The sequence below is a fragment of the Alosa alosa genome, chromosome 11 (assembly GCF_017589495.1).
Source record: "Alosa alosa isolate M-15738 ecotype Scorff River chromosome 11, AALO_Geno_1.1, whole genome shotgun sequence".
Classification (NCBI taxonomy): Eukaryota; Metazoa; Chordata; class Actinopteri; order Clupeiformes; family Clupeidae; genus Alosa; species Alosa alosa.
Window position 1 is genome coordinate 4,949,692 of NC_063199.1, and position 22,033 is coordinate 4,971,724.

At 40.4% G+C, this 22,033-nt stretch overlaps 1 protein-coding gene and 1 long non-coding RNA gene across 3 annotated transcripts; one reads left to right on the plus strand and one right to left on the minus strand.

The window, feature by feature from the left end:
- Positions 1–357: 357 nt before the first annotated feature.
- Positions 358–7,643, minus strand: nr2f2 (nuclear receptor subfamily 2, group F, member 2). Of its 2 annotated transcripts, none has more exons than XM_048256885.1 (3): positions 6,435–7,643; positions 4,886–5,431; positions 358–2,937 (listed from the first exon to the last, which is right to left on the minus strand). In XM_048256885.1, exons 1-3 carry the CDS (start codon positions 6,889–6,891, stop codon positions 2,663–2,665), a joined length of 1,278 nt encoding a protein of 425 aa, XP_048112842.1. In that variant the 5' UTR covers positions 6,892–7,643; the 3' UTR covers positions 358–2,662. The 2 variants fall into 2 exon arrangements, with proteins under 2 accessions (XP_048112842.1, XP_048112843.1); XM_048256886.1 differs by having other exon boundaries at positions 4,886–5,413; positions 6,435–7,642.
- Positions 7,644–9,434: 1,791 nt separating this feature from the next.
- On the plus strand, positions 9,435–21,806 carry LOC125304039. Its single transcript, XR_007195163.1, has 2 exons — positions 9,435–9,585; positions 21,729–21,806. It is a non-coding gene; the product is annotated as an uncharacterized LOC125304039 (long non-coding RNA).
- The last annotated feature ends 227 nt before the right edge of the window (positions 21,807–22,033 follow it).

Consider the following 22,033-nt stretch of genomic DNA (forward strand, 5'->3'; position numbering starts at 1 on the left):
TTAGTAACCCGATATCCAAATAGTAGTCCCTCCGCCTTTACTACTTGCGATTTTGAAGTAATTTGATTGTTTGGAAAAGAGAGAGAGAGAAAGAGAGAGAGAGAGAGTCGGAGAGAGAGTAGCCTATGCCTAGCCTATGCCTAAGCTATAACAGCTCTAGCGATGAGATACCATTGCATGAGTATCCAACACAAAAAAATTCACTGATGGAAAACATAGCCTATAGGGCTAATGTAACTTGATGTGTCATACCAAACTCCACACCCCCGCACATTCAATTACACACCAAAAAACCAGTATGCTGGCAGTTACCGTTCAAAAGAATGGACAGATGATAAACGAGAAAACAGGCAATACTTTTTGATTTCAAATTCATAAATTATAATTTAATACCAAGAACAAATGTACAGCAGAATGCTTGTTTACAATAAGCTAACACAAACAAACAAGAATTGTTTTCAACTATAAACTTCCACACACACTCACGTATATCACTTGCAATTAATAATCATAATAATAATAAAAAAAGTATCTATACGTTATCAATACCCTGCAGTAATATATTTTATATATTTTTATAAAAACGTGGGTCAGTTTAAACTGTTCATAATTACAATCATGTATCATTCTCTGGTCCATATGTGGCATGAGAACAGCCCAGGATAACTGTTCAATCAACTACACAATATGATCCCTTTTTATCCAACCACAACATGGTGTCTTGTGTGTTGAAGAAAAGCCTCAAAACAAGTACGAAATTGCAAGCTTACACACACATACACGCACACATGCACGCGTACACGCACACACGCGCGCACACACACGCACACGCGCACACACACACACACACACACACACACACACAAGGCATCTGTTACAGACCAAAAAGGAGCAGAACACTAAATCAAAATAGCTACCCCTCTCCAAACCAGCTCACCCTGTTAAGTCTTAGCCTATTATTGAACGATTTTGTTTCTTCTTTTAAATACAAGGGCTAATGTACTGAATGCACAGATTATATCTATACAGTCAAAAACATTTACATTTATATATATCAAAGGTAAAATAGGTTAGCGACCTGTGGCCATGCATTCACAGTCTAAATACATGAAAAAAAAGAAAAAAAAACATTTTGTCGTAATATGTATATACATTACAAACAGAACTTTCAGTGCTACTAGCTAATTCTGCCACTCAATTTGAAGACATTTGTATTACCGAAAAAAAATGGCAACCACAGTTTTTTTTTTCTTAATCACATATACTTTGTATAAAGAAAACTGAAATGAATTGACCTATATTTACAACAATACTGCTTCTAATTGTTGTGTTTCAAGTGAAATACACAATCTTAAGACTGACTTTACCACCCTAACCGTGTTCCCGATGTTGCCTCTACCTAAATATATTTCAATGACAAATTAGTCGTTTTTGCGCTTGACAGGCACTTTAATGCTTGAAGTGTAGAGGGGGACATATTCAGGGATGTCGTAATAATACTGTTCTTCAAAATATTCCAGACTCAAAATGTAAGAAGTGATGACCATTGACCTTTCGTCCTCTTTCACTAAATCCTAAATAAGCATTTGTTTTCACCGATGATGTCTTATCATATCGGTTCTACATGTCTTAAAGATGTCAGATAATATTAACAGGTGTAATCTGACATCAACTTGTAAAGCCACTTTTTTGCATCAGTGCTGCTACCAACCTAATGCCTTGATGGATCGAGAGTTGGTAGAATAATTTGTTCTATTCTGATTGGTCACCAAGGTAGATTAATACTTTTGGATCGACCGAGGGGCTTATCCATCTGAACGCAGTGTAAAACTGTAGGACGACTGCTGTAAAAATTCAGGTCTCATTAAAGTTTCAGGCGGTATGTGTTTCGGGTGTCCAAGGAACCACGACAATGATATGAACAGGTACACCCTGCGTTATTGAGACAATTGTCTCATTTAGAAAGAGAACATATTCATTTAGGTGAGTCAGAAAGTTAACCTGAATCCCAATTAAAATTACCCTGCCAGTCTTCATTGTGGACCATCAAATGCGTAAGTGCGCTTGCAGCATTAAGCATAACCTTTTCTCCTATATTGCTGTGGATTACGTTTTAATTCTTGAAGAACGTTTTTACATTACTTAACTGTTTCATAGGAAGTCATGAATTAGAGAAAAAAACAACTGCATACTACAGAATCACATAGGCCGGTTTGGAACCATAAAGAAGAAACAAAAGAAAAGTACAAAACAGCTATAGATACATGGACACAGGACAATATAGTTGTTTGGAAAAGAAAAAAACCTTTTCTTTCCCCTAAGTTTTTTTTTCCAAATTCATGTTTTAAATGCACTTTCGAGCTGCGCTTTCCCCAAAGGATTATCAAAATCCAACTCATTTGTGTTTCCTTTTATTCTTTTCTTCTCTTTTTTTTTTCCTTTTTTCATTTTTGTACAAAAAAGGATAGGAACAAGTTGTTCAGAATGACACTGGAGCTTTTGTCTGGATTTTTTAAAGTTCGCAGAATGTCTCATTTCTAAAATTCACAGTCATCTATGAAAATGTCTTTCTTCGTGAGAGTAAACTCGTGTAACAGCCGTTTTCTTCTACAAAAGAAGCGCTAACTAGTGTAGTCTCAGCCCCTTTGATCGTTCCTTCTGCTTACTGAATGGACATGTAAGGCCAGTTAAAACTGCTCCCCGAAAGCAACATATCCCTGATGAGGGTTTCAATGGGGGTTTTACCTACCAATCGGACGAAAAATAATTGCTCTATGACCGATGAAGAGACTGTGCGCAGTGAAGGCAAGCGAAGTAGTAACTTCCCAAATCGAGTTGGCTGGTTGGGGTACTGGCTCCGAACATACTCCTCCAGGGCACACTGAGACTTCTCTTGCAAACTTTCTATATGTGCCACATCTGACAGGCCGCACGCATCTGGAAGGGAAGAAGAACAAATTCTTAGCACATCACGCTCATGTACCAACATTGCATACACAGTAATCACAACGCAATCAAAAACACCGACCTCTGGTGTAATATTGTAATTCAAACCAGCTCTGTAGGAGATACGTATAATTTTTGAAAGCTTGATTATTGCAGCTTCCTTCTCAGTTTGGCTACATTGTAGTTAAATAAAGCACTGGGCGCTGTTACAAAATATAATAGGACTTCTAACATAGCCAAGTGTTCAGACGTGGGTCAATTATTAGGCCCACATCCTCGACACGTAGCATACATTGAAAATACATTCATATTTTAATTACAATGGACATTGTAAGATGCGTGTGTTGCTGATTATTACAATATGTGGTCACATGAACCCCTCAGGTGAGCTGGAAAATGTTGATTGTTAACAACACAAAATAGTTATCCTAACCCTCAAACAGTTAATGAAGAGAAACGATTTCTCCATGTGCTCAGCGGTGCTGACAAAAAGTAAGGCGCACACACGTGTGTGTGTGTGTGTGTGTGTGTGTGTGTCTGGAAGAGAGAGAGAGGTCTGACCTGACCTCTGTACTGCTTTTTGATTTCGCTTTAAGAACGACAACAAACCGAAGGGCAACCCCCTTCGAGAGGCACACTGCGTTCAGTCGCGCTATGCCATATACTGTAATGGCCGTCGCAGTAATGTAGCATAAACGCTTTTCATTGTTCATTGATTAAGAGATACATCAGACACGCTAATTCCAAATGAACAATTCCTTGAAATGAACAATAAACGTTTCTTCGAAGGCAACACTGTTGTTTGGATACTACTGTAATGGTTTACTACAATAAGTCATAAATAAATGTTACTGTGTCTATGTCAGTAATAGCTAACATGCAATGACATATTCAGTATGCTGCGATGCATCGCCTGGTGCCGGGAAGCATTTAGCATTTTTGTTTAAGGGTATAGGGATACAATCGTACTTGTGGCGTTGCTTTGGTTGCAATGTGTTGGTTTTGAAAAGCAGGTTTCTACTTTAAGTCTGCAATATAAAAATAAAGAAAGGAAGCTCGGGTCATGACCCAGTTTTGGAACGAGTCCAGAAAATGTCTTGAATCCCTAGATCACCCTAACATAACAAGGAAGAACTGTGAGCCCCTCTCTCACTTGGAATGCAATGTCTGTCCCCTGCTTCTACACACGAAAATCCGCGACTATGATGGATAGATAACTACATTAATACGGTCAGAAATACAAATGATAAAATAGTCTACGATTGAGACCACCACAGTGGAAATACTCGGAAAGTTGCGCGGAAATGTGTGTAAATGGAACATTAGGCCTCTCTTCCCTTCCTCCTGCTTCTCCCCTCCCCCTCTAAGTGTGACATCATTTATATCTGTCATTCCACATAAATACAAGTAACTGATTGTATACAAACAACGCATCATTTGGCACAATCACGTTATAATGTAAAAAATATAATATTTTGATTAACTTATTACGTTGAAATATTTTTAAAATCTATGGAATATTTCTATTGTGTAGCACTATTTTAATGCACCAAAGTTGTGTGAACTACACAGTCACCTGCACCAATAGAAGCATTGTAGGCTATTCATTTCACAATTAAGGGAATGTCTGAATTAATACACTCTTGTGAGCACTCAACACTGCTCAGTTTTGACCCTTCAGTTAAATTTGGTATCAGTCTATTTTTACATAACGCTGGACTATTCAATGGTTGTTTTAATGGGGATTTTCTTATAGATGTCGTCTTAATTTTCCTTTAATTACCAGACGCATGCAGCTCAAACTTACAGTAGGCTATAGTCTATTGTACAACAAAGTTATGTTTGGTAAGTTGTGCGAAAAATATCTTGCAAACATCAACACAGTATCATATCTAAGAGAAAATATACGACATGATTTCCGCAACAATTTCAAACTTACCTGTAGTGAATAGCACGATGGCCTTTAAGCAGCTGTATTCAGCAGAGTCAACGTGTAAAGCTTTAAGCTTTTCCACTTGTTCTTGGAAGATCCTAATGTGGTCCATAAAGGCCACCACTCTGTCCGCAGACATAGGGGAGGCGTGAAGGCCAGCCGCCGCCAGAAGTGGAGCCACATGGAGCGGCATGGAGCACTGCGCGGCATTGAGCACAAACAACTCACTCCAGGTCAACCTCAGGAGGGCAACCTGGTCTGTAATCTGAAGGTCTGGGAAGAAGGGGATATTCCTGGCCCACTCTACCGCGCTGAAGAGCATCCTGGCCGCCAGTTCACAAATGTTCTCGATGCCCATGATGTTGTTGGGTTGCATGCACTGACTACCATACCGGGACGTTGGGTAGGGCTCCGCTCGCAGCAGAAGAGAGATATATCCGGATAAGTAGGAATGGCAGTGCAGAGGGTCCCCATTTGTCAAGGCGAACTGACCATGGTGAGGCTGTGTGGGTGGCATCCGTCCCCTTTGCACAGCTGCGGTAAAAAGAGAAACTGCATATATTTAAACTCGAATTCTTAGCAACATACTATACGCTAATCCCAGAACATTATCTGACATTGGTGACTGTTTTTGTTCATTAGAATACACCACCATGCTGGAATTGCCAGACTTGTTTTATAGCCTGAGTTTGTGCACTGACAGACAGACTAACACACAGGAACACTACAGAAAGAATATTGCCATGGGTTACTTAGGGAGAAACCCCTTCAGTAATTACAAAAACAGCCTAGTGATGCGCGAAACAATCCAACAATTGAACATGTGACAATGTTACCAGTGAGTGTACACGATAAGGTAGTTGTATCATCTAGGGAATTATCGGAAATTGATACCATAAGTGTTAGTCCTCTAATAAAATTGTGTACAACATTACGTGGTATGGCAACATGAGCTTATTGAATACATGCACAAAGAAAGGCAGTCCTTAGATGCTAACCCTTAACCTACTTAGCTAGCAACTGAGTCGGACATATACTTGAAATAACTATATTTGCTGCTTATTTTATGGGTACAATTCAATATTATACACCAACGTGTATATACATGTTACACTATCTTCGCTCCACTCTGAGAGCGAAGGGCTAGATACAGTCGATGTCGATACCGTGTGTGTGTTTAACACGCTGTCTCCCCGCACTCCCCTCGCCATTAAGAGCGCGGCATATCTGCAGTTGTAGGCTACCATTCATATACAGATGTATACAGTTTTATTAACAACCAAAACAGACTACTGTAATAAAATTGGTAAATATCTTAATTTTAGCTTGTAGATGAATGTCTGACGGATGAAACACTAAGTCGAAAGCTACAGGGGAGGTAGGCGATAGCTACGCTCCGTCTAGAGCATTAATGAAGGCGGTTCCTTTGCATGATCCGGTCGGGCAGCCTGGGGAAGATGAGTCGGGAGAATATGGGGGACGATAGCATACATCATTCATTCAATGCACAATACACAGACAAAACACATCAAAAGGAAAAATAAAATCCCAATACCTTCCCGTCTCATGCCAACTTTCAGGCATTTTTTGAGGCGGCAGTACTGACACTGATTGCGATGGTGCTGGTCAATGGGACAATTCCTGTTGGCACGGCAAGTGTAAGTGAGGTTCCTCCGTACGCTCCGTTTAAAGAAGCTTTTGCACCCCTCGCAAGTGAACTGACCATAGTGTTTACCGCTCGATTTGTCCCCGCAAACCACGCATTCTATATGCTGTGGTTGCTTCTCCGACTGACTTTGCGTCGTCTGGTTCGTCGGCGTAGACTGCGCCGTGTTATTCGGAGGTCCTTGAACGGGTGTGTGAGGGGTCGGAGGGGCAACCTGAGAGGCCGTTAGATTCAGCTGGCCTGGTTGAGGGGTCGGAAGAGATAGTCCTCCTTGGGCTTGCGAGGAGAGAGTGCCCTGGGTCTCTGCCACATCGTCCTGGGAGCCTCTCCACACTACCATTGCCATATCTATCAGTCAACGTTAAAAAACTTTTTGTCTTCCGTTTTTGGTTTCGTGATGATGCGTCTCTGTAGAATGTCTCACGATATTTTTCGGTATGGGCGAAAATAAATAATTCACCGTCGGTAATGTGAAGTCGAATTGTCCGTAGAAACTTGCGCAAAAATGACAGTGCAGCCTATTTCTTTGTTTTCGGAACGTTGTCGAACATATGGTCAAAACTGATGCGAAGACGAGCCGAATCGCAGCCTTGCTCTTGGAGGCCAAGTCCAGGGGCGCTTGCACTCATCCATCCAGGAAACCCATGAAGGAAAAGGGAAAATAATTGCGCTGACAAAATGCGATATTTAAGAAACAGACCAGAGACTTCGAGAAACGCGGTGAGGCGAAGCACAAAATCGCACAGCTGGCGTATGCAGGGAGCGAGCAACACTAAGTTCCAGTGCGAGTCTTGAAGAAAACCAACAACTGGCAAAAATATTGCTGCTTCTTCCTTTTCTTCAATTGAGGTTGCGCTAGCAGCAGCGCGCAGCTGAAGCCTGTGCTTGAGTCAAATATGAAGTCAACTCTCCGGCAAGCAAGACTGATAATAAAACAAAAAGATCACAACCTATAGAACCTCCTTCATGCGCGTAAAAATAAGGAGAAGAAGAACAGAGAATCAAAGTGATCAAATATGTTAAAAAGGGGGAGGTTAGGAAGTGATTGCGATTTGCAGGCGCTGGGCTGGCAGAATGCTTTCTCTCTGATCAGCTCACTGAGCTCTCTATATAGTGAACTTTGACACGACTGCTGCAACTTAGAACACGTTACCATGGAGATGAGTTGCCATATATGGAAAGTGACTGTGTTTGACTGGTCAGACCTCACGGACCTCCCCCTGAACCCCATTGGCTAGTCGGCACTTGTGCTACTTGGTGCTTTGCCAAGGCAAGGAATGGAGGTCGAGAATCCGTGAGGTCCTAAAGAGAGTGTGGTTCATTTTTTTCGGAATATCCTTACCGTTTCTACATTTATTCTTTCACACATTATATGTAAAATGTAAGAACACAGCCCTGAAATATATTTTTTAAATGGTTGGTTCCCCCCTCATTCATTTGTGTAAATAAAAGCCCTTATATGATTAAATATTACAAATTGACAATCCCCACAGCAATATCAATATATAATGGATTGAAAATGATCAAACACACATCCTCAACACTGTCTGTCATTAACACGCACGTGGAGTACAAAACTTATGATACCGGACTCCTGTGAAGTGATAATATTACTGCAAAGTACTGATAATGTTTACCGAGAGTTTTGCACCACCAGGAAACAGACATAAACTCCGCACTATTAGAATGATACAAATAGGTTAGCCAATCTCGCCCTTTGTAATTCAGACATTCTTGGATATATATACTGGATAAATCACAAAATTACATGTCTTTCTGAGATTCATTGTGATGAGTGCCGTTTTAATATAGTTAATGTTGGAGCAATATGGCCCAAATGGAAATATCGCATATTACATATCACTCACTGCAACACAGGCTCTCTTACAAGGTATGTGTTCCATGTTTAGAATAAGAATGCCTCCCTGAAATCAGTATTTTATTGTTTAATGTTTACTAGGCCTGTTCCGTTGTTTTACGCACACGCATGGACGGACAACCAGGGTATACGGCTTGATACCCAATGACATATAACTAACTGATATATGTATTTTGGTGATTGGTGAACATCTGAGTATGCCAAACTATCATGCCCGCTGTGAGTCAAAAACATAGGAAATGATTTAGCCATGAACCCCTTTGTAGCTGTATTGGAACACGCTGCGCTATATCCACACTTTCTCAATTGCTTTTCAGTGGCCTACTATCACTACAATACACACCTGCAAAGTCAAATACTGCTTTGACCGTCCATAGAGCGCATCATGAACTGCACCACATAAATGACCAAGCACAACATTAGAAAATGCACAATTTAGTCACCAATGAAACATAGTTTGATTTATTATATAGTGTGTATAAACTGACCGAAAATTATATGAACATCAGAATGCATCATATGGATTGGCACTGGCATTGGCTATCACAGTCATGCCTCTTTAAAAAATAGATTAAAGGTCTTTGATTAATATCTAGAACGTATGAGCGACCCGATGGTTGCGCGCTAGTAGCTGGTGTTTTATTTTCTTGAACAATAGGCAATTGACTGTTTGTATTCCAATACCCTATCTGTATCTTCGAGCACAGCCAATAGAGATTTTCCAAGTCGCCAAAAAGCAAGTTAGACTAGGATTTTGCAAAGCAGTGCAAACAATGGCGTCCAAATAAAGACCGGCTTCCCCGTGTAGAGACTCCCTCTGTACCCTAAAGGTTGTAGGTCGGGGCGTTTGTGAAGCACTTGCTAGTAGTACTTTTAGAATCACCCGTGGCTGTCAAAGTTGGGTCCACTGAAAAATTTGCAGTGCTAAATCAGAGCATATGCTGCCAATGAGGGAAAAGCCGAAGTCGGGATCTATTACAGTATCTGGGTGCCCCCTAGCGTATGGATCATTTCTGCCTCAAATCGCGCTATAATGTGGTAGAGCCATCTTAAATGGAAACTGCTTTGGTTGCTCGCCTCTCACACCAAACTAACATGCGCCCATTTTAATCTGATTAATGCTTTTGAGATGTCCTTCTAATTGACTTGGACGTAGCTGGGGTACGTGAGTAGGTCTCCGCTTTACATTTCCTTCTGTAGTCAATGTTGTGTTTGACTATGGACCCGTTTCTTAGTTGCCTTTTGTTTTTAAAACAATATTCGCAGTATTCAACCTGAGCGCAGCGCGTCTCCCATCCGATTGCTTTAGGTAATTTATTTACGATAAATGGTATCCGCACACATGTATGCTTTCGGTTAAGATGCTGTTATGTGCGGGATTTTCTTTGCACTTTTGAGGTGAGTAATGACTTTTTACACCATAAATAGCCTATAGAGATGCTTTTCATTGCTGTTTAGCACAAAGCAATCGCAGACATGTGTAGCCCGCTTTTAACGCAATACGGGCCAGCACTGTTATTAATCAATTCTAAAAACAGCTATTTTACCCGTGATTCAAAACATTTCGGTGCATCAATTTCATGAGAGACTCCGCAAAGCGCCGGGAAACAGCACAGGGGAATCAGCGCACAAGCGAATTGCTTAGCCAACACGAGTTCGCGTTATAAAGATTACAGTTAATTATCAACCAATGAGTTAGGCTGCTAATGTGCCGCTCCGAGAGAAAAATAGCAAGCATTTAAGCTACGGTAATCTGTATTTGACTTAGTAGAATGGTTGTGACGTTTAAGACTGTACACACACATACCAAATGCATATGTTGTAGATTCGTCTTCGGCGGGATGCATCTTCGCTCTTACAGAAATAGTGCAGCCTACGTTAGTCTTCTCGTTCTTTTTTTCAGTATCGCAGGGCAATCAGCGATGTCTTTCCATCTGATGGTTTTACACACAAAAATGCTCCTTTCAGTTTATTGAAGTGATTATGCAAAAACTTTAGGGAGTCAAGAAAAACTGAGTGCGACTGCCGAAATTCGTTCAACTTTTGTTTGGAGGATTGACTTTAAATGCCTGTTTAGCGTAGGCTATATCTCCGTGGGAAGAAAAGTTGTATGGCAGGTTGAAGAAACAGCAATAATAGAAGTAAAAAAAGATGCTAGAAGATGCTCCTTGCGTCTTTTTCTGTTCTAGAGAACGCGCCTCAGCGCCACTGCTTTGTGTGGGCTGAGTGATATGTAGAGGGAGGGGGTGAAGTCCAGGGAGACACCTGTCTGTATGTGCAAACGGGCTATATGCTCCGAGGCTTTCTTATTCTTAGCCTCACGATGAAAATGCTAATAATCATTAAAGACAAAGATGTACACATATGAAAATAGTTTTGATTATATTAGTGCACATCATAACCGATGAATGAATCAAAGTGTAATAGACATACGTGCACAAGGTCAGTTATTACTCTTATGTGTAAATTACGTTTATCTGATAAATAGTGTTAACAAGGCATGTGATCTATACTAGACTTAAAGGCAAAAGCCAGCTGCACCATTATTTCAGTTGCTTATAGATTATGAGAAAGGATTATTATGTATCTGCAAAACCTAATCAAACTGTCATATACATTTGAGGCTGATGACACTGAAAAAATGACTTTGAACTACAATTAACTTGTCAGTCTGGCTACAGTTAAGTTCATCTTCGTGTTATTTGCCCACCGCTTTATTGTAGTCACTGTAAAAACATTGGTTTGATAAATTGTGCATGTCACAGCTAACCTGTTCGTAAAAGATACTCATATAAGGTCAAAATCTAAACTTCGACAAAGGCTTATCTGTTTAGCCAAGATTGAACACCCAAGGGCGAGGTTTAGTACCAATTCACGTTATTGTTATTTATTTATTTTTGTTCATAAGCGCTCCCCTTTGGTAAAATAAGGTGTAGGCTATTCAATAACTCAATTTTCATATCTGTAAAAAGAAAATATTTCCCCACAAATAACGCAATTAAAACAAGTTATCTGTTGAGGCTGTCTGAGTGGTGTTTTTCAGTGGCATATCAGTGAATCTAGACGCCCTTTGGCTAGTTTTACAACTGAACAGCTAATGTAGGCTATGTCCTCCGGTCTATTAAGAAAATAACAGGTGTCTTTCTTTCAATAATATACCAGTAATTTCCACAATTAGCCAACATATTCATTGTTAATAAATGAGGAATGTTGGGTATAAGTAAGTCTTCATTCTTTATAGATAAATAGAAAACATTGTGAACAACTCAGGTAGACATGATAAACTCTTAAGAGCCTCAGCAGGTGTCCCCACACAATAGCGCACCCCTATAGGGACCTGAATCGATCAGGAGGAGACCTAGAGATGTCGCCACACTAAATATTTACCGATCACACACAAATAGCAGGATCTTTAACGATTTCCCATGTCCATGGCGCGGAGAATGGGGCAAATCACTTTATTATTGTTTGTAAAGCAAAGAAAGCACTCTGGGACAGGGGGTCCTGGGATGTGCCCCGATCGGGATGAACGGAGTTACGTGAATCGATCGGTCAGACATGCCAGACAACTACAGGAGGGCTATAGAGCAAGGTGAAAGGGCTGCAGAGCAAGGTAACAGACAAATGTGTATGCCAAAACACTATCTCTGAGACCGCGTTTCCTACGCTTTTGTCACAATCAACTTGACGTTTAGGCCTATCAGGAGTATAGGTGTGTAAATGAGCATGCTATGCGCGTGCACGTGCGCATGTGTGTAGCCTACTGGTGCAGAGGTGACGTGCAGGTGAGGCTTGGCGCAGGGGCGAGAGGGCAGGGAGGAAAGTTAACTTTAATCTTATCACTGTTTTCACCAAGTCCTTCAAGCGGGAGATAGAGGGACGCAACCCAAGGGTCATAGGGATCTCGGCCTGATTAACCCTTCCAGACCTGGCAGAGAGCAAAGGTTAACCAGCCTAATCAACGAAAAGCAACTGATTTAGTTAGATGAGGAGTTGAGGAGAAGGACATCCTTCATTGTCTCATAAAATAGGCTATATTTAAAATCTTGAAATCATGGAATCGTCTCCATCTATTAGATTAGATCAGACTGATTATTGTGATAGATGTCATTACTTGACTGCCAATAAGCGAGAAAGACGTTTTTGATGATACTAATTTGCATATATTATTATTATTATTATTATTATTATTATTATTATAATGCAGTTAGATTTTATGATGGGATGAATGATGCAAGACTTAATTCCTAAGCAGTGTACAATAATTGTCCAACCTTATACAAAGTTAATTTCAATGAAGTTATATGGTTATTTGCTTTGCTAAATTCATTCATTCATTTGAAGACTGCTTCCTCTTAAGACTGCATTAGCCTGCATGTGTGTTATGTTGCTGAGATTTGTCAGTCTCCTAGCCTGATATGTCAGCAAAGGCCCTGTAATCCATGCTTGTGTATCAGATCTCTAGATTCTGTGTTATTTCCTGACTAGCTTCATGCAGCTGTCTTCAAGGCAGGGTATTTCTCAACCATGTCAGGACACTTGCTTGGTCATGCTGACCTGCCTTTTCATGATCTGAAACGTTTACCTCACCAAGTGGCAAGAAATGGCTTTGAGAGTCTTGATTGCTCCATTGTGACATACAATTACTTCTTTTCCTATATCACTCAGGAGAGTATACACAGTTTTAATATTGCTCATTAATGTCTGAGAGCTGTATGTAGTATCTCTGAGCAGTGTTGAATACCCCTGATTAGGGCAGATATAGGGTATGTCTAGTCTGGTCCAGATCTGGCGTGGAGGTGGTGGTTCATCAGGGCTACATCCATTCCCGAGTCAACTGCTTATGGGCCACTGATATGTATGATACTACAAGGGGATTTCTGTCCCAGCATGAAGCAAATTTACCCCTAAATGATTTATGAGTTTTGCAAGATAGATAGATTGATAGTTAGAGTGACACATTATTTATCTTAGCTGATATTTTATTGATAATTTGATAAACATATCTTTCCATTTGACGTTGTATGTGTGAATGTCATGTTGTTTTGAGATATGATGGCTGAAGTGCTATCAAAGGTTTTATAAAAGTCATTAATCACTGTTACTAAGTTACTGCTTGTTTTCTTGTCCTCATCAAAACTTTCCAACATGCACAGCTATGCTCTGTACATTTATGAAAATGTTCTGCTAAGCATAACAATCATATTTCCTTCTAGTTTCAAGAAATCATAATGAGATTTTTTGGTAGATTTATAAATCCACATCTGTAATAAAAAAAACAGCACAAAATAAAGGCATATTGCATTATTGCCTCTAAGTCTGTGTTTGTGTAGTTTTCACTTCATTTAGAGTAGCTCCTACTCTCTAAGCATAATTAGCATTTTAACTTTTTTACAGACAAATTTCCTTTACATTTTGAATTAATGTGTTGATTTCAAAACAATAGTAACTTTGCAGGGAAGTGTCTATGAGATCAGTCACAAGCAAATGTAATGGGATTATGGTTTTATTCCCCACTGAAGTCTGGCTTCATGCCTGAATAGCTGCTCCCAGATATAGAGGCTTAACCACTGCAGAGCAGATCTGACACAGGCCAGGCTTTGAGCCGGCCCAGAGTCAGGTGTTCTCCGGGTCGTCATTTGTTCAACACTACCATCAACCTTACACCACATAGTCCCCGGACAGTTCTCCCTTTAGTGTCCACTCCCTATATGTGTCTCCCTATTACAATTCAAAAGGGAACTTTAAACAATCTAGTTTTCACATAGATAAGTAAGGAAAATGTAGGAGAGTGGTTTGAGGTGAAAATGTTTACAAATATGCATAGTACTGTATTATACTTAGTAAATTGCATGACATTCTAAACTGCATATAATCCAGTGTGAGCAGGGACTAAAATTAACTCCCTACACTTTTACACTGTACTAAACTGTTGTAGAAACACGATCAGGGTGACTGCACATAAAATGCTCACAACCAACATGGCCCTGATAAAGGAACCATGAATTTACAGCCACATTAAAAGAAGACACTGTGGTGTTTAAAGCCCAGCAGTTGCTATGGTAGGCATGCTAACATCACCAGAAGGATTGGAAGCAGTAATGCTGACAGCAAGTGCATATAATAGAACAAAACCCATATATAGGCTTCCTGTTTTGCTCAAGTCAGATATTCACCAACAACCATAATCATACTGCATGAATCTGACTCATTCCACTCGGCCGTCTATACGGACCGGAACCCCGGTGTGTGCAGCTGGCCACGTTCCACACTGCAGATAAGGCGGCCTGGTCTCCTCCCTTTGTATAGCCTCGGCTCTGTATGTAGTGAGGATGTGGGATGCCAGGGAACCTAATGGAGTGCGGAGTGAAGCCCACATACAAAGTGCTCCTTTTGCTCATTACGCACCATGTCGCCTGATGCAACCTGTAAGCTGAACATAAAAAAACATACGGCTCTCTGTATCAGCTCCATCAGAGGCTGTTCTCACTTGAGCGGTGGCCTCTTGGCCCCGTCTACATTTCACTCGACTGTCAGGTTACTGTAATACAGTTGCATACGGCGAGCAAATGATGCACATAATGCCCCTGATGATAAGAGTAGTGCTACGACACAGACCAGCAGTTCAGAGAGCTGCATATGAGAGCATGTGGCCTCTTAAAACAGCATAAACACAAAGACAAATCTAACCACGCTGTGTAGCAGCTAAATGCTATTGGATTAAGGAAACACACACACACACACACACACACACACACACACACACAAATTTGCATAGTGGCATAATTATAATTGCATAACCGTCATTTTACTCTGTATATGAGCCTATATTATTGAATGATCAGGCCAGAGACGTTCTCATATGTTTCCTCATGAGTTGAATACGATTCCTAGAAGCACCTGATTCACAGAGTTAGTAACAATGTCACCTTAACAATTAACTTGTAGTAGGATTAACAAAAAATGGATTTTGAACATGCCTCTGACCTTACTTACCCCCTACACTAACCTAGGGCTACTCTGCAGCCCTGCACTCCCTTGTTATTGGTATTCCAGTGCCAGGACGACCTGATCTCTAACCTAATTTGGGCTCAGTCCTGTCCTCTCCTCCACTCTGGCTGCCCTGTGCTTTCTCTGTGTGTTTCTGCAGGGGCTCTGCGCTTGCTGTTAACTTGTCTAACATAAGCCATTATTAACTTCTAAGCCAGCTAACTCACTGTTTCAGTGGGTGATCATTTGCGTCCTTGTTGTTTCCATGTTTACTTTGTAAAGCAACAACATACAACCATTTCCCATATTTAGATGTGTTTTCAAAGGCAAATAGTCTTGTTATCATTCTCAAATTAATTTTGATGGTATATGAGTATGTGAAGTACAAACACACCTGTTCTTTCCATTACCCACCCAGGCTTCACTAAGTAGTTGTATACTCTGGGACAAAACACTCGTAAGAATGTAAGAAATGCTTTTACGGCACCACAGTTTTTGCATGCCTTATTGTTACACCCAAACTCTTCAGCTGATTTGAAGTTTTGTGACTAACTAAACAAATTTAGCAGTGTTGGATCTGCCTTGCTCATGTAGTACAGTTCTAGTATTTAGACAACAGTTATTTTTGTATATCATAGTCTGGAGTTAGGTGAAAGGTGGTCAATTACTGAATTACAATTATTAATAACTATAATGAGACAAATTAAAGTCTGCCGTTATGCTATGTTCAAATAAAACTGTTTTATGAAGATGATGATCTGATCCATGAATGAGAAAATAAATCCTGAGGGCAGAATGTCTATATAGGTGGATTACACAGCTCACCTGATGTATTTTCATATAAAGATAAATGAGAAATTAATAATTCTATTGATATTAATATAATTTGCTTTCAAATATTTCCATTGTAGTGTGAATGTTGCCCTGATCCCTCTATCCATAACAAATGAATAAACAATTTGTTCTGGAAAAAAGAGAAAGAAATATAAATATATATTAAAAAACCTTCCTCGATACTGACATTGTTGACATTTCAGATCTCCTCAAAATACACTGCATTTGTTTAGGATTATGATGAACACAAATGCCATATGTATATTCCCAGCTTTTCTCCTTAGTGTTCAGGTGGCATATCAATGCGAATAGTTAATTAACGCTGAATGTGTGTACTTTCATGAGGCTATTTGTGTGTGTTTATGACACTGGCACATCTACACAAACAGTCCTCAGCATGACTGATCCCCTATATCAGAGAATTAAAGTGTTGTTTACTACAATGAATAAATTGTTGATACTTGGATATCCATATCTGTGTTGAAGGAGAGGTCTGTGTAATATTTACTCATTTCAAATAAGTGCATAGAAAGAATCAAACAAGAATGTCTGCTTGTTTGGTTATTTATTGAGATGGTGGGCAGAACTGAGTTGGAACATAGCAACACATTGTGGTAGGAGCCCATAGTGACTGACTTTGCAAACTGTGTTTGAAACTCTGTGCATACGTCTTTGTGCATATTTGTTGGTACTTAATCCAGGCCTAGTTATCCAAAGATCGTCTACCTTAGGTTACATTTGACTTGTTTTTTTGCAGAGGAGAATGGGAGGAACACATTTTTAATCAAGATGAAAAGGCATCTTGAGAATATGCACCGGCTGTAAAATACAGCATGCAACTAATGTCAGTCATATGCCATAAACCCCCACTAAAATGCACCCTATTATTCATGGGCTATTGATTATTTAGTTATTTGAAGTATGCAGGTTGTCTTACCCACTTTTTGCAGTAGGAAAAGTAATCTAATGTTTCAAAATATTGTACTTAGTATTGAATAAGACAGCATTAAGCAAATTCTCTAAACATGACAAGAGGAAAGGAAAATGGCAATAAGTGTATTAGAGAGAAGCATCTAATCTCTTGTTATAGAGACACTGTATGAGTCTGTGTAATGTACTCTATATAAGAAAGAATGTGTGTGTGTGTGTGTATACGTGCATATGTGAGTGTATGACTCTGTGTGTGTGTGTGTGTGTGTGTGCATGCATGCATATGTGAGTGTACAGTATGACGGTGTCTGTGTGCTAGTGTATGCGTGCATATGTGAGTGTATGAGTGTGTTTGTGTGTGTGTGCTAGTGTATGCGTGCATATGGGAGTGTATGACTGTGTGTTTGTTTGTGTGTGTTAGTGTATGCGTGCATATGTGAATGTATGAATATGTGTGTGTGTGTGTGTGTCTGTCTCTCAGTCCGACAGTTCCCTCACAAGGTGGGATAGCAGCTTCTCATATGTGCCCTGAGGACCAATCTAAGAAGGCAGCAGATTTAAGATAGCTCACCGAGTTCGATTCACCAGTGATGGATTACTGTGTCCATTTAAACAGCAAAGGATTCATTTGTTTCAATGATCTCTCTTTTAAGCTGAAGGCCAGACTGCTTTGCTGTCGTCAATCCTGAGCGCATTTTCTTTTTGTGGATACAGAGGCAGTCCAGAGGCTAACATACAATATAAATATTCTCCTGTCTTACGTCAGATAAATATGACAGTGCTCACCTTGCATACAGGCACTCTGATATAGTGTGATTTTATTTTATTTTTAAAAATATTGTTTGCTAAATAGGTAGTATAACTATAACTCACCATCCCTTTCATCATCACTTATCAGCAAGGGACGCAAGCTTGTATTAGTACCACTAGTAGTAGTAGTAGTAGTAGTAGTAGTAGTAGAATTAAAATGGCAGCTTTGACTGCTGGCAGCTTATGTCATATTGAAAGTATTGTAACACATTTACAGTTTTGTGCGAAAGTAAGTGGAACTATTCTCTTTTCGACTTAAAGTTGCAGTTCCAAGTGTGTGTGAGTGTGTGTGTGTGTGTGTAAAAGTGCATTTTCAGCCATGAGTCTCCGTGGGGACCGGGGTTTATTTCTCCTCAGTCTCTGTGCTAATGAAGTTTGTTATTTCTGAGGCCAGGAAGCAGTGCTGTGGGAGGCCAGCGTCAAGTTCATGGGAATGCAAATCCAAGACAACAGCAGCAGCAACAGACTCTGGGACGGCCCTGGCGCGGGCTTGGCCCAAACCCGGGCCAGCGTCCCTCTGAGGAGATTAGCAGAGACAGTGCTGAGCTGAATGAGTCAGGCGTGTGAGAGCAGACGTGCGTGTGTGTGTGTGTGTGTGTGTGAGAGAGAGTTAGAGTGGGTCATGGTCACTGTGCTGAAGGTGAAAGTAAGTTCAATCCTTTTCTTAGAAGCTGGACCAACTAACAACTCGCCCATCAATTTAAATACTGTAAGCCTCCCCCTGATCAAGTAGGCCCTCAGAATAGTTAAACAGCATCCCTCCAGCAATATGTTGACATGCCTTGATGATTTCCCCAAATCCTGTGATAAATGTAATGACACAGCTACCGAAAAGTACTAAGTTCAAGAGGCCTCAAAATAGGCACCAGAGCGACACAGTGTTGATATATTAAGAGCCGGTGCCAGTGTAGAGACATCAAACATTCGGTACTTCTGTAGCAACATGCATAGACCGCTGTAGTGCGCCAGTCGGGGCTGCTGCAGACACAGATCTCTTCTCAGCTTTCCTAGGTGTCATCCAGTTGAGACATTAGGCGTCACATGGCGCGGATGAAGCCTTGGCTATTGAAATGTGACTGAAGAAGATTAATAGGACTTGTCAGTATCGGGGGAAAGGGGTGCTTTCGTGTAAATCTACACAGAGTCAGGAGAGATGAATTACTGTCACATTTCTGTAGTTTTGGAGCCTATGAGGAGAGATTAAGTCCCATCCCCGGCTGAAATGAATATTGAAATCAATGTTTTGAAACATTTTAAAGCATAAGAGTGACTGCACAAGTGACACAAACCACAGTTGTGCATTCAAATGTTAAACCCTTGTTAGAGACTGAGAAACCTGGTGATGCTTTTTGGAAAGCACGACTTAATAAAACATCATTTAAAGCATGTGTGTCTTATGTTGTCATTAATGCTTCATGTGTATTAATGTAATGCCAACTGCTATTTTCTACCCAGTTTTGCAACATGTCATCAGAACGGGACCACTTAGAAAAACAATGAGGTATTGTTTTCACCTTTGTTCACTGCCTTGTTATGAGAACTAGTATGCTTTATCATAAATGTGGGCCTATGGAATAAAAAAATGAATTCATCACTAAAAGTCAGAGCTGGTCCCTCACAAAGCACTAAATCTGTATTTATTACAGTGCTGAAACTGACGTTTTTATAGCACAAAATTGCTAGGTTTCCATTTCTCAGCCGCTATGAAAAAACAAAAAACAATATTATTTTCCATACGCAGTCCCTCTTCTGAATCACTGTCCCTGTCTGGATTTAATCATAAGACCACTGGCCTAAACTCAGGTTATTAGGAAATATAAATATTTTCAGAAGTAATCAAAAGGAGAGGGCAAGGGAGAAGGATTGATTCTGTATGTGGATTGGGTCTAATTGGAAGCAGCTTATTTCGTAATGAGGACTACTGGGAGATATGGCCAGAGGTTTTGGTCTGTCCTGCCCCCAGACACATTTGAGAGCTTATTATTTGCACTGCCTGTCTGTGTCTCATACAGCCGTTCGTTGGTGTGTTACAGAGAGAAACCATCGCTGCCGGCGGCATAATAGAAACACGCAGGCGTATTGAGTTCAAGTCACAGGCTCCAATTACTGCATTGCTCTGGTCATTTGTTTAGCAATTTTACAGCAGATAGGTTGGAGAGGGGTGGCTAAAAAGGAAAGGCTTTACAAAGCATTTACTCCAGTAATGCCTGATATCCTTTTCTTAAGGAACTATAATCTGATACTGATACTATAACATAACAATTTCAAAATCACAGACGGTACTGCACAATGTTAAAAGGTTATGTATAACACTAAAGGTCATGTTTGAGTATTACATCTTCACCCATTAACTGTGATGGAAGTAGACATCATGCTCGGACACATGATATTGCTGGATGAATTATTGTTTACCACATGTGGGCCAATTACCTGAAGCAACAACGTGATGGTGTATTTTTACTAAAGCATTTGGATCAAATCTCTATCGTGGCAAATCTGAAGAGAACTCGGCGGTCATGGGACTTGTGGAATGCTCTTCCTGTTGTTGGATATTGAAATATCCACAGGAGGTGAAGGGTCAGAGCTGTCAGTGTTGGCTTTAATCCTTGAGCCTATATCATCCCCTCCCCTTCCCTCCTCAAAGCCCAGGTCGCAGGCAGGCAGTGATCACTGACACTGATCATCCACCAATCTATACACTCTTAAAACGAATGTGTTGTCCCTATCTGGACACAGAGATTTGCTAAAAAAACAACGCAAGTTGTGTTGTTTTTCAATGGAAGTTGAGTTATTTTCAACACATACTGTGTAACAAATTACAAAAGAAAACAACACAAACTGTATTGTCCCTATCTGGACACAGATATGTGTTAAAAACAACGCAAGTTGTGTTGCTTTCAACACATTCGCTTTAAGAGTGTATGTGTCCACTCCCCTGCACTCCTCCCCGGAAAACGTGTCTAGTTACCATAACGTGTTTGCATGGGTTGCCCCCGTGGTCATGCACATTATATATAATGCAATGACATTTTAAAGGGACTGTTACATACTTAGGCTCTGCCCGACTGCAGTGTGAATTATAGTGTGAAGTTGAGACCCTCAGCATTCACTTGCTGTCCACAGCGTTCTCAGTTCTCAGAACATAATGTAATGTGGCGTAATGTATACTCATTTTGGCAAAATGACTTTAAAACATTATAAGAAGCCCACAGATAACATTGCTTTAAATGCACAGTAATTATCAGGATCCTGTACAAAGTCTTCCCAAGGTAGTATAAAGCTATTTTGAAGGAATAGTGTGATAATGTTATGAAAGCGAAGGTTGTTCGTGCAATGAGGGGCTTCTGACTTTTGTTTCTGCAGGTCAGGGAATTGGGAGACAAGAAAACTGTCTCTCAACCCACGTCACTGCCCTGCTTTGTCTGTGTGTATGTGTGTGTGTGTGTGTGTGGGGGGGGGTGGACCAGGGCTGCTGAATCAGACTCCCCTCTCCACACACACACTTACTAATTCAATTTGGTCTCTCCATTCAGATTATCATGCAAATTATTCGACTGAACTAATTTGCTACTGAATATCATCATATCCCCCCCAAAAAAAAAAAATGGCAGTCAAGAAAAATCAAAGAATTGTCAGAGAACCCTCCTATTAGCCCATTGTCATTAGCAGAATTCCAGTGATCATTTCTGTTCTGTTTCTTTCTTTGCGTGGAGGTAGCTAACCTTTTTTTTTTAACTCAGGGGGACTTCAGGCATACAGCGAGAGCCTTTCAGCAAAGAGGAAGTAGAAAAAAGAAGAAAGAAAAAAACACACACACAGAAAAAAAAATCCAGCAAGGAGGGAGCAGCAACCTCACACACTCGACATGAGATTTAATGAGTGCTGAGTTGTTGTGGTATTTGCAACGCAGCCAAAAAAGCCCAGCTATGCTCAGGAAGCATGTGAAGTGTCTGCAATGGAAAAACTGTTGTCAAACAAGATTTGGGATCAATTACCCAGGCGGAGGGTGTAATGTTTACACGAGCCCTCCAAAGCCAGAGCAGCT

What these genes read in the sequence shown, in the direction of transcription:
- nr2f2 (XM_048256885.1), bottom strand. Translation starts at nt 6,891, where the DNA reads ATGGCAATGGTAGTGTGGAGAGGCTCCCAGGACGATGTGGCAGAGACC. An exon ending in AGTTGGCATGAGACGGGAAG is followed by an intron (nt 5,432 to 6,434) that starts GTATTGGGATTT and finishes AAATATATGCAG; the next exon opens with TTTCTCTTTTTACCGCAGCT. An exon ending in CATCGTGCTATTCACTACAG is followed by an intron (nt 2,938 to 4,885) that starts GTAAGTTTGAAA and finishes CTTCCCTTCCAG; the next exon opens with ATGCGTGCGGCCTGTCAGAT.